This window comes from Salvelinus sp. IW2-2015, linkage group LG28 (assembly GCF_002910315.2).
Source record: "Salvelinus sp. IW2-2015 linkage group LG28, ASM291031v2, whole genome shotgun sequence".
Taxonomy (NCBI): Eukaryota; Metazoa; Chordata; class Actinopteri; order Salmoniformes; family Salmonidae; genus Salvelinus; species Salvelinus sp. IW2-2015.
This window is the reverse complement of record NC_036868.1, coordinates 14295851-14308783: the sequence shown is the minus strand read 5'-3', so window position 1 is coordinate 14308783 and position 12933 is coordinate 14295851. Positions and strand designations below refer to the sequence as shown.

At 43.1% G+C, this 12933-nt stretch overlaps 1 protein-coding gene across 1 annotated transcript in view; it reads right to left on the bottom strand.

Moving 5' to 3' along the window:
* The window catches only part of LOC111954358 (vacuolar protein sorting-associated protein VTA1 homolog), a 47724-nt gene that overhangs the window by 20128 nt on the left and 14663 nt on the right, over nt 1–12933 (bottom strand). Inside the window, exons 3-5 of the mRNA XM_023974032.2 lie at nt 7090–7217; nt 3238–3313; nt 577–688 (exon numbers count right to left, since the gene is read on the bottom strand). Coding sequence (XP_023829800.1) covers nt 577–688; nt 3238–3313; nt 7090–7217 — 316 coding nt within the window. The remainder of the gene's footprint in view (nt 1–576; nt 689–3237; nt 3314–7089; nt 7218–12933) is intronic.

Genomic DNA, 12933 nt, shown 5'->3' with positions numbered 1-12933 from the left:
TCTTGAGGGAAACCTGTTTCAGTCTTCCTGGGATTTGAGACTGGGACGGAGGTTCACCTTTCAGCAGGACAATGACCCTAAGCATACTGCTAAAGCAATACTCGAGTGGTTTAAGGGTAAAGATGTAAATGTCTTTGAATGGCCTAGTCAAAGCCCAGAACGCAATCCAATTCAGAATCTGTGGTATGACTTAAAGATTGGTGTACAGCAACGGAACCCATCCAACTTGAAGGAGCTGGAGCAGTTATGCTTTGAAGAATGGAAAAAATCCCAGAGGGTAGATATGCCAAGCTTATAGAGACATACCCCAAGAGACTTGCCACTGTAATTGCTGCAAAAGCTGGCTCTACAAAGTACTGACTTTGGGGGGGTGAATGCCAAGGGGGGTGAATACTTTTGCAAGCCACTATAAGGCGCACAATGACGGCTAACCTTTACTAACTGAAGTACCACGTCACCCAGACGGAGGAAAGCGGGTCTAAAGGCTCCTGAAGGAAAGGCCAGGAGAAGAGGTATTTTCTTAACGGGAGACACTGTTTGTTTGGGTGGCAGTGCTGATATAATATCAGTCCTTACCATACGTTTCCTCCTCATAGCCATCAGGGCCAGCCTGTGGGGTTTCACCGCTCTTCAGACAGTTGTGGATGTAAGTGGCCTTCCATCTCGCATACTTCCTGTGCTGGATGTTCTGAAAAAGGGAAAGGAACAAGGGAGGCAGGGAGGAGAGGGGGTAAATAAAACACAGACATATTCAAGATAAGAGATGTGGAATTAAAAGCAATTAGTTAAACAATGGAGACTGGATGAAAGGCTTAAGGTAGGACTATATTTATTTTCCTTAGGCTTACGGTAAAGGGATGGAAGGGGAGTGGGTGAAGCAATAACTGTGGTCTAACACCCAGGTCACCAAATTCATTAGAAGTTCTATGCACCTAATTTAAAAGTTCTCCGCCTGTTAATCTTATCTGTTGATTAATTAAATGGAAATTCATTGAGGAGCTTCCTTTGGAGAAAACAAAACKTCAATGTCCTAAACTAAACATTCACTTCAGCCACAAGGGTTCTTCCAAACCAGTACATCCAGGTGGTTTCTTTCAAAATGACTTAGCAAAATTAATACAATGAAGACATTTCTTTCTGAAGCAACTAACACACACAATCATAATTCTAATCTAAATTATCCCTGGAGATAACAACATGCTAGCCCTGAGGGGAAGTTTAGGACTGATGGTAGCTATGATTAGAGCTCACACTTAATAGTCTCAACATACTCCCTCAATCACCATTTTCTAAAAGTTTGGGTCCTCCACTCTCTAGTGATGGAATGTCCTTTTTTTCTGTAAGAAATCCAATCTCCCACAATGCATCGTGACGTGCTTTGTATAAAAAAAAGTATATACAGCAATCAGCGAGCAGGGAACTGTGAGGCTCCATTGTCTGGGTTAGTGTTACAGAGAAAAAAAACTGAGTTGTAAAGCAGCCTCTCCAATGAGCTATCTGCAGCAGGAAAATGCCTGGCCCTTAGGGAGAGACAAGCCACTCAATGAAACATTGTCTGTTGTCTGCCACAGGCCACTTCCCTCAGTAGAAAAGCCATCTGTAGCCATGGAGAGAGAAGCTTTAATAAGCCCACAGTTGCAGCTGCTGAGATGGGGTCTATGGGTGTTTCTCAAAATGCATACTGCCGTGCTCCGAGCACGCAAATTGGAGCGCGGGAGGGTCAGAATCCAAATCAAAGTATTCGAAACAGAGCACGGGAGGGAACTTCACAAATGCATACTCCGTTTGTACATATTTTGAAGCATGCGTCGATGCAAGCTTCAATAGAAACTAAGCAAACAAATATGACTCAACCACGTAAAAAATGAAATCAATGGCAGCCATTATTTGAGCTGAAGTGGGAGAAAATACACACCTACTAAGGAATTAAATGTTGCCTATTCACATCTCATGTTGCCTGACCACAATATTTCATCTTGATATGTTAATAAATACATGCTGTGTTAATTTTGGTATGTTTACCTGCCAACATACCGTAGATAGCAAGTCCAAAATAAGGCAATAGGGCTAGCTACTAGTACTGTTAGCTAGCCATGAAGAATTGTTAGCTAGCTATCCACAAAGAATTGATATCTTGTATAATATAAATTTTCAGTCACTTTTGACTGTTAAACTATCTGGTTTGCTACATTATTAGGATTCACATATAGCTAGCTGATAGTTATGAGGTTTAAAACAGTGCTTTGTGTGTGTGCGTGTGTGAACTTGTTGTGTTGTGTGTGTGTGTGTGTGTGTGTGTGTGTGTGTGTGTGTGTGTGTGTCTTCTTCCGTCTCTATTGCCATTGTTGTCCTGGCTGGAAGACAGTTGGGGGAATGGGTATGTCAATAAAGCTAACTGGCTGACCATGAAGAATTGGTAGCTACACACGAAAAAGGTACATCTACCTTGCATAACATTAGTTTTAGGTAATTTTTGCCTGTTTAACTAGCTGGATAGCTAGATTATTAAAATTCACAAATCTAGCTGATATTTATGAAGTAAAGCGTTTGCTTTGTGTATATCTTGTKTCGTYCATTGTTGCCATTGTGCTGGCTGAAAGARGTTCCTGTGAATGAGGGGGTGAAGCTTGAGGTAATACAGACACAGTAGGGGGAGTGCTAGTGCTTCTCAAATGTATTGTTGTGTGCATTCTCCACACTCTCGTCCTCAGAAGGACGTAGTCAAAAGAACGTGGTCGGAGAATGCACTCGGAACATGAGAGTGTGGAGCACTGTAGTATGCATTCTGAGAAACACCCTGTCTAGTAGTGTCTAGTTGTCTACAGTTCTAGACTGGAGAGGCTCTATATGTTACAAGCTGTTTCCAGGAACACACTGTTTTCCAGTCAGAAATCTCACGACTGGAATGAGTAGATCAAATAGAAATTCCTCATATTTTCCCTTCTCTTGGATTTTCTATGTCTTTGAGAGCAGCCGTAAACTGATGGACGGATGGAATTGTGGCTAGTCAGTTCATATTACTTCACACATATTAATTGATATGCTGAAATAAAAAGGTAGATGTAGTTACAGTAGTTTAGGCCCTATACAGTAGGATAGGGGTATTCAATATAGTATGCGCTGCAGATAGCCTAGTGATTAGGAACGTTGGGCTAGTAACTGAAAGCTCACAGGTTTGAATCCCAGGTGAAAAACATGTCAAAAATGCATTTTTTGTGTTTTTTCTTTTTAACTTACCTCCTCCGATAACTCGCCGAAAACTGACAGGACATCTAACAAAAGGCTAGATGTATAGAAGGACTTAATCATATTCCTACAAAGAGAGACAAAAAAAAATAAGTTAATTAAGGCATACTGAAGTCATTAGACCCAAGTGTTTTAAACCTGCCAACTGTGACAAATGTCTTCTACAAGAACGGATTAGGCTGCGTCACAGAACATGGATAATTCTATAATTATCAAATACACTATATATACACACAAAAGTATGTGGACACCCCTTCAAATCAGTGGATTCAGTTTTTTTCAGTCATACTGGTTGCTGACAGGTGTATAAAATCAAGCATATAGTCATGCAATTTCCAATCTACAATACAAATAAATAAATAAATATTATTAAGACAAACGTTGGCAGTAGAATGGCCTTACTGAAGTGACTTTCAACGTGGCATCGTCATAGGATGCCACCTTTTCTTCAAATTTCTCCCCTGCTAGAGCTGCCCCGGTCAACTGTAAGTGCTGTTATTGTAAAGCGGAAACGTCTAGGTGCAACAACGGTTCAGCTGAGAAGTTGCAGGCCACACAAGCTCACAGAATGGGACCACCGAGTGCTGAAGCACGTAAAAATCATCCGTCCTCGGCTGCAACACTCACTAATGAGTTCCAAACTGCCTATGGAAGCAACGTCGGCACAAGAACTGTTCGTCGGGAGCTTCATGAAATGGGTTTCCATGGCCGAGCAGCCACACACAAGCCTAAGATCACCATGTGCAATGCCAAGCATCGGCTGGAGTGGTGTAAAGCTCGCCGCCATTGGTGGAAATGCGTTCTCTGGAGTGATGAATCACTTCACCATCAGGCAGTCCGACGGATGAATCTGGGTTTGATGGATGCCAGGAGGACGCTACACCTGCCTGAATGCACAGTACCAACTGTAAAGGTTGGTGGAGGAATAATGGTCTGGGGCTGTTTTTCATGGTTCGGGCTAGGCCCCTTAGTTTCAGTGAAGGGAAATCTTAATGCTACAGCATTCTAGACGATTCTGTGCTTCCAACTTTGTGGCAACAGTTTGGGGAAGGCCTTTGGCTGTTTCAGCATGACAATGCCCCTGTGCACAAAGCAAGGTCCATACAGAAATGGTTTGTCGAGATCGGTGTAGAAGAACTTGACTGGCCAGCACAGAGCCCTAACCTCAACCCCATCGAACACCTTTGGGATGAATTGGAACGTGGACAGCGAGCCAGGTGACTTTTGGACATGTAGTGTATGTGGATTTGTCTCTTAAGAATTTGAATGATAATTGGATCCAAGGAACCAAACAGGTCTGTAAATATCAAACTATGACACGAGTCATGACACTAAAAGAGAGGACTGTGGGTCTGGAGTCAGAGTTCAGAGGCGATACCACTTGTGGGAATTCAGTGTAGATCACAGGACAGGAAGAAAAATGTCATAAAATCCCACAGCTGGTTCCAGGAAGCATAAAACACAAGGCCGTAAAAACACAGAAACATAGGGGCTTGCTTTCTGGGGGCTTCCAGCGCAGAGGTGTGCCATGTCAATGGAAGGCTTGTCGTGGAGCAGAGCAGAGTGGAAAGTAGACCAATGTATTGAAAAGCTGAAGGAAGTTTCCTATTCAGGATTAGTTCCCATAAACATTCAACTCTGCACCTCCACACATGACAGAACGTAACATTTATAGCTTGTTTATGTAGATCAAATTTCTTGTAAATCAAAGCTTTTTTTGTGCCAAAGTGGAATATTAATAGAGCCTACTTCTCGTTATCCCGACTTGAAGACAAGCGTGTTTTATTTGTATTTTCACATTTCTTCAAATGTGGTTGTACGTATTTGTCTACATACCATTGCTGGCACCAGTTTTACCAGACAAACAGAAATGACGTCATCAATACATACTATAGGTATACTATATAACTCTCTCTAGATTGGCCTCAAGTACAATCATTGTTCAAATATCAATTATTAAACACTGGGTAGATTTAATGTTTTCAATCTCCTAAGAAAAATATTTTTGTGAGCCAGAAACCATACGGCGACCTTTCTTCAACACACAGTGCAGAGCAGCCACTCCCTCTCCGTCTGCGGCCAGCATTAATCAAAGGCTGACCACACTTCATCCATTCCTATTTAATGGTCTGCAAAATACTAGTACTGCAGAACACCGTGGAAACCATCCTGATGTCTGGGTTGATCACAGTAAATCCTTCCACCCCGCTTCACCTGAACCTGAGGTTAACTATGATGGTGTTCACTGGGAGGCGATTCATGGTGGACCGCTACTTCAGCAGACCTTACCGAAGGTTGAGCAATATTTTTGTGGGTTTGTAGCACGTCTCACTGTCGTGTTGTGGAAACAAGATGGTAAGACGAAGAGGAAAACAAAATGCAYCTTGAATAACAATACATAGCTGGAAGTAAGACAACTAGCCTACGTTGACAAAAAGAGATCTAGGCCTATTACTGAAAGATTTGGAAGTCCAACTCCGCCCACTTCTCACTTGTACACATCTGATGAACGTCATTGGCATTTGGATTCTCGTGACGCAGGGGGTGGGTCGCGGGGAAGGGGAGGCAAATGTGAAAACAAAAGGGATGAAACAGCATGAAGGTTCATTTACAGCACATTCTAGCCTGCATTCTCAACACAACAGTGTGTGCTTTCATGGCTTTTATCTGGCTGGCTCTGCAGAGGTCAGCATATTGGACAGAAATTGGGCCTGCCTCAGGCTATTTACATGCATTATGTCAAATGCTCTGGACAGAGAGCCTCACAAGACCTCAGTGAATGACTTCCACGCTTCCAGCTATGATATATTTTATCTGACCCTACTTTCATTCACTATCTTTTTTTAAATTGAAGGATAAATCTTTCACTGGAACGGATGGATTTAAAGCCTCCTGATCAATTTAGAAGTTGAAACCACATTAGATTTGTCAACACTATGGCACTGACTCGATTTAAGCTTTTGAAAATACAAAGACCATAACCGGCCAACAACATAATAGCTGGATAAAAGTCTAATGCTTATATGATTACCCAAAATATCAAAGTTTTACTTGTTGGGAGAAGAATATGAATCATCAGAACTGTTGACTTGACTTTCACTCATCAGTTGGGTAGCGAGTTCAATGGGGCTTCAATGAAACATTGCTCATTGCTTAGAAACAAATTAGCGGATTAGTGAAAACCTGCCATCTTAAAATATAGGCGGAAAACATTTTTCATCCCAATTGCTACATTGCACAAGATGAATGGGCACACAGACATATGCAAAATGGATGAAGCCTTTAACTACTAGCTGCAAAACGCAAATGTTATTTCTCTCCCATTTTCAGGACTGTGTCTGGCGCTGTATCTGRGGCCTGGAATCAGCACACAGGAGACAGCATCCTGTCCCTGCCTACAGTACTGGAGACCCTGGCTGGCCTGGCCTGACCTGGCACCCACAGTTCCTGGAAAACTCTGCTCTACTGTCCAGCCTGCTGCTGATGTCAGAGCCCACGACACACTCATTATGGCAGCCAGACCTGTAACACTACACCTGCATGGCCAATAGGAATCATCTTACCCATGTGGCAATCTATTCACACAGACAGGGCTTTGTTGCTAATTTTAGACTCTGGAAGGGACCCTTCATGTGCAAAAGCAACAGTGTGATTATTTTGTGTCAAGGTTCAGTGAAAATAAATGGTAATCATGAGGGCTTACGTATTGGAATCAGAAAATTGGAAACAGTCCACTGCCATGCTGAGATTCAAGAGGCAGGGAGCTGTCTGCAGCTACAGTACAGTAAGACTTCTTCCCATGCTAAGCAGGTAGTAAGACAGTGAGTGAAGAAGTAGCCTTACTTGTGGAATCGTCCAGATCGATCCTCGTTGTCAGCGTAGAGGAACATTTTTAAGGCATAGTTTTCGATGTGGGCATTGCCGACAACTTCCTGGGAGATTGAGTCATTGTCAGTCAGCTCCTTCTTCATCTGAAAAACACACAACAGCATCAAATCACACAAAAGTAAATTATGTTCTGCAGGTAGGCACATTCAACCTGAAAAACCACAGGCTGTAAGTTGCAAACATTTTACAAAGAGCAATCAATCAATACAGAGTAGTTTCAAAATGCACATTCACTTTGACYTTTCAGCTTATCAATCTTTCATCTGACACAAAACGTTCCTCMTAGGTTCCTGAACAGCACAGACGTAGTCTATACATAGAGGGAGCCTGTGTACTGTACTGTGCATGAAACGTGTGAGGCGAGGCTTTCCATGGCGTGAATAATTAATTCCTGGGATGCAGCAGAGCGCAGACACTGATTCCACTTCAATAGAGTCTAGTATGGTGGAGTGGAGTGTCTCTGGAGATGCACCCACAGATCATTACATGGACAATAACCAAGGGTGGATTTTACCGCTTTCATTTCAACAGTGCTGGACAATAAATCTTGTGCTGAGCACCACTCACCAAAAGGATATTTAACCAGAAACATCAAAGCCAGTTGCAAAGAACTGGCAGTTTACTTTATCACACCGCTCTTACATGGCAATTAATCATCTATGACAATACCAGTAACACAGACACTAGAAAACTCACTTACACAAATTTTATTTGTATAACTGTGACTTGTTTGCTTTGTCAAAACTTCATTGTCTGTGTATGRTCAACCACTGCATGCAGCTGACAAATTAAATTATTGCTGTGCCCATATTGTGTCTTAATGGTTTGTTGTGGCCAGCGGCCAAAAATGCAGCCGCRAAGCCCACTCACTGTCACAGAGCCAACCTCTCTCTGAGATGTTACAGTCTGCTAGAGAGGTTTCCTTGTAAAATCAGTAAAGCAAATAATACTGATTACATTTCAACAGGTGCCCTCTGCTCTCCTGAATGGACTTACTGTTCATGTTTTAATGAAATCTCAACCTATGCTTAAATTTGTTTTTTAAACGAGGTAACACGCAGCACAGTACATTACTTGTGTTAGCGAAGGACTTTAAAAACATAACTTAGAAGTGTGCCGACTTTCTAGAAAGTCGAGCCAGTCGTTTCTAATTGAATCAAAGGATTGAGCTTGGATCACAAAACACCACTAAAACTACTCTGGGGTTCTCTAGAAGTCCCTGTTGTACYAGAACAGCTTAGCAAAACATAATAGTCATTTTCAATACGTCAGGACAATATTACCATGAAAGGCTGCATCTTCTTTGATGGTTTTGCTGTCATTGCAAAACAGAATGAGTGAGAAATGTGTTTCTTACCCTTGGGGTAAAGCAACTCTAACAGACGAGAACTAGGTCTACTGACACTCATCAGGTCTGTATAGGCACTGTAGGACAACAAAAACAAACAGCTAGTGCATTGAAGTGACTGACAATGCAATGTTAAAKACGGCCAAAGCGGCAATCAGGAAAAGAAAAACAACTGCCGTTTCCATGAAACAGAGGCCCATCAGTGTATAGCCTAAATACAGACAATCTCTTCCACCACACCTTCGCTCCCCAATCCCCCCCCGAACGCTAATTTAACGATGGAGAAAACGAGCCAAGTGTGCTGGACAATATGCTGAGGGCCCGGCTGTGAGCATGCTTTAGTTCATCTTCAATACCAGAACAAAAAAGACAGATTGGCTTAATTATCCATCCTCTGCACAAAATAATAATAATTGGTTGTTTGTTTCCCTAAAAATGTGTAGCTTTAGTGGATATTAAACTGTCATGAGGTGAAATGATAAAGAACCACATGGTGCGATGTAAGATTTGTTTCTTCAAATCAAACTTTATTTGCAACATGCGCCGAATACAACAAGTGTAGACTTTACTGTGAAATGCTTACATACAAGCCCTTAACCAACAGTGCAGTTCAAGAAGAAGAAAATATTTACCAAGTAGGCTAAAATAAAAAATAACAATAACGAGGCTATATACAGAGGGCACCGGTACCGAGTCAGTGTGCAGGGGTACAGGCTAGTTGAGGTAATCTGTAAATGTAGGTGGGGCTGAAGTGACTATGCATAGGTAACAAACAAACAGCGAGTAGCAACAGTGTACAAGAGGGGGAGTGTCAATGTAAATTGTCTGGTGGCGATTTTTATTAATTGTTCAGCAGTCTAATGGCTTGGGGGTAGAAGCTATTAAGGAGCCTTTTGGTCCTAGACTTGCTCTGCTATCGCTTGCAGTGCAGTAGCAGAGAAAACAGTCTATAACTTGGGTGACTGGAGTCTGTGACAATTTAATGGGCTTTCCTCTGACACCGCCTATTATATAGGTCCTGGATGGCAGGAAGCTTGGCTCCAGTGATGTACTGGCTGTACGGACTACCCTCTGTAGCGCCTTGCGGTCAGATGCCGAGCAGTTGCCATACCAGGCAGTGATGCGAACCGGTCAGGATGCTCTCGATGGTGCAGCTGTAGAAAGTTGAGGATCTGGGGACCCATGCCAAATCTTTTCAGTTTCCTGAGGGGGAAAAGGTTTTATCGTGCCCTCTTCACGACTGTCTTGGTATGTTTGGCCCATGACAGTTSGTTGGTGATGTGGACACCAAGGAACTTGAAACTCTTGACCTGCTCCACTACTGCCCCGTCGATGTTAATGGGGGCCTGTTCGGCCCGCCTTGTCCTGTAGTCCACGATCAGCTCCTTTGTCTTGCTCACATTGAGGGAGAAGTTGTTGTCCTGGCACCACACTGCCAGTTCTCTGACCTCCTCCCTATAGGACGTATCATCGTTGTCGATGATCAGGCCTACCACTGTTGTGTCATCAGCAAACTTAATGATGGTGTTGGAGTCGTGTTTGGCTACGCAGTCGTGGGTGAACAGGGAATACAGGAGGGGACTAAGTACACACCTCTGAGGGACCGCAGTGTTAAGGATCAGCGTGGCAGACGTGTTGTTGCCTACTCTTACCACCTGGGGGCAGCCCATCAGGAAGTCCAGGATCCAGTTGCAGAGGGAGGTGTTTAGTCCCAGAGTCCTTAGCTTAGTGATGAGCTTCGTGGGCAGTATGGTGTTGAATGCTGAGCTGTAGTCGATGAACAGCATTCTCACATAGGTGTTCCTTTTGTCCAGATGAGACAGGGCGGTGTGGAGTGCAATTGAAACTGCGTCATCTGTGGATCTTTTGGGGCAGTATGCGAATTAGAGTGGGTCTAGGGTTTCCAGGAGGATGCTGTTGATGTGAGCCATGACCAGCCTTTCAAAGCACTTCATGGCTCCCGACGTGAGTGACATGGTGCGGTAATAATTTAGGCAGGTTACCTTCGCTTCCCTGGTGGTGGTCTGCTTGAAACATGTAGGTATTACAGACTGGGTCAGGGAGAGGTTGAAAATATCAGTGAAGACACTTGACAGTTGGTCCGCGCATGCTTTAATCCGTCTGGCCCAGCAGGCTTTGTGAATGTTGACCTGTTTAAAGGTTTTGTTCACATCGGCTACCGAGAGAGTTATCACACAGTTATCACACAGAACAGCTGGTGCTCTTGTGCATGCTTCAGTGTTGCTTGCCTCGAAGCGAGCATAAAAAGGCATTTAGCTCGTCTGGTAGGCTCGCGTCACTGGGCAGCTCGCGTCTGGGTTTTCCTTTGTAGTTCGTAATAGTTTGCAAGCCCTGCCACATTCGACAAGCGTCAGTGCCGGTGTAGTAGGATTCAATCTTAATCCTGTATTGACGCTTTGCTTGTTTGATGGTTCGTCTGAGGGCATAGCGGGATTTTTTATAAGCGTCCGGATTTGTCTCCCGCTCCTTGAAAGCGGCAACTCTAGCTCGATGCGGATGTTGCCTGTAATTTATGGCTTCTGGTTGGGATATGTACGTACAGTCACTGTGGGGACGACGACGTCGATGCACTTATTGATGAAGCCGATGACTGAGGTGATGTATTCCTCAATGCCATTAGATGAATCCCGGAACATATTCCAGTCTGTGCTAGCAAAACAGTCCTGTAGTGTAGCATCCGCGTTATCTGACCACCTCCGTATTGAGCGAGTCACTGGTACTTCCTGCTTTAGTTTTTGCTTGTAAGCAGGAATCAGGAGGATAGAATTGTGGTCAGATTTGCCAAATGGAGGGTGGGGTAGAGCTTTTAATGCATCTCTGTGTGTGGAGTAAAGGTGGTSTAGGATTTTTTCCCCGCTGGTTGCACATGTGACATGCTGGTAAAAATTTGGTAAAACTGATTTAAGTTTGCCTGCATTAAAGTCCCCGGCCACTAAGAGCGCTGCTTCTGGGTGAGCATTTTCTTCTTTGCTTATGGCCTTATAGAGAGTTGGTTGAGAGCGGACTTAGTGACAGCTTCGCTTTGTGATGGTAAATAGACGGCTACGAATAATACAGATGAGAACTCTCTTGTTAGACAGTGTGGTCTACAGCTTACCATAAGGTACTCTACCTCAGGCGAGCAATACCTTGAGACTTCTTTAATATTAGACATCGCGCACCAGCTGTTATTGACAAAAAGACACACCCCCCCACCCCATGTCTTACCAGAGGTAGCGTCTCTGTTCTGCCGGTGCATGGAAAATCCTGCTAGCTCTATATTGTCCGTTTCTTCGTTCAGCCACGTCTCGGTGAAACATAAGATGCTACAGTTTTTAAATGTCCCGTTGGTAGGATAATCTTAATAGTAGGTAATCAAATGTTATTTTCCAATGATTGCAGGTTAGCAAGAAGAACGGATGGCAATGGGAGTTTACTCGCTTGCCTACAGATTCTCAGAAGGATCCCCGATCTGCTTCCCCTTTTCCGGTGTCTTTTCACACAAAAGGCGTGGATCTGTGCCTGTTCCAGTGAAAGCAGGACATCCTTCTCGTCGGACTCGTTAAAGGAAAAAGTTTCTTACAGTCCACAATGAGTAATCGCTTTTCTGATGTCCAGAAGTTATTTTCGGTCATACGAGACGGTAGCAGCAACATTATGTACACAATAATTTAAAAAATAAGTTACACAAAACAAAAMMAAAAATTGCACAATTGGTTGGGAGAATGTAAATCTTCAGCCATGTTCTTCGGCACCATCTTCAATTTCATACTGTGCTTTCTCTTCTGGAATTGAATGAAAGTCTCATTCATGTTCCCATGATTAGGGAGGAAAAAGAAAACAATGATTTCACATTAACTTCCAGAAATATCATACAAGGCGCAAGACATAAAACAAAAGAAGTTTAACAATCTGTCCCGAGTCCACATTGACATAATCTGTGACAGTAGGTCAAAGCTGTATTTCATAGAAGTTTCTTCACCACCTTTTTCAAGCCCTTTAAAACTGGATGCACCCACCAGGTATGGGCTCTTCGCTGGCTGAGACACTAGCTCTATAAAAACCCCTGAGTAAACAGCATCCAGAGGTTGTTTCCCGCTCCTCTTTCAGAGGAAGACCATAAACCCAGTCTTTTGAACTCTTGATGAGAATACAGTGCTCTTACATTTTCTCAAAGGAAACAATTAACAGATAGGATAGTTAAGAAATTAAAAAAAATTCATAATATGATATAACCGTTCTCTTTCACATAAGAATGTATTGGTTATTAAAGTTGCTTCCTTTCCATGACATAACAAACATTCCTTACCGAAGGATGTGCAAATGTGACGTATCAAGACTTGGCTACAGTGTGAGAGAACACCCATGTTGCATTAAAACCTTAAGAAAATCTCAAGGACAATACAGCGCATTTTGAAAGAATTCAGACCCCTTGACTTTTTCCACGTTAC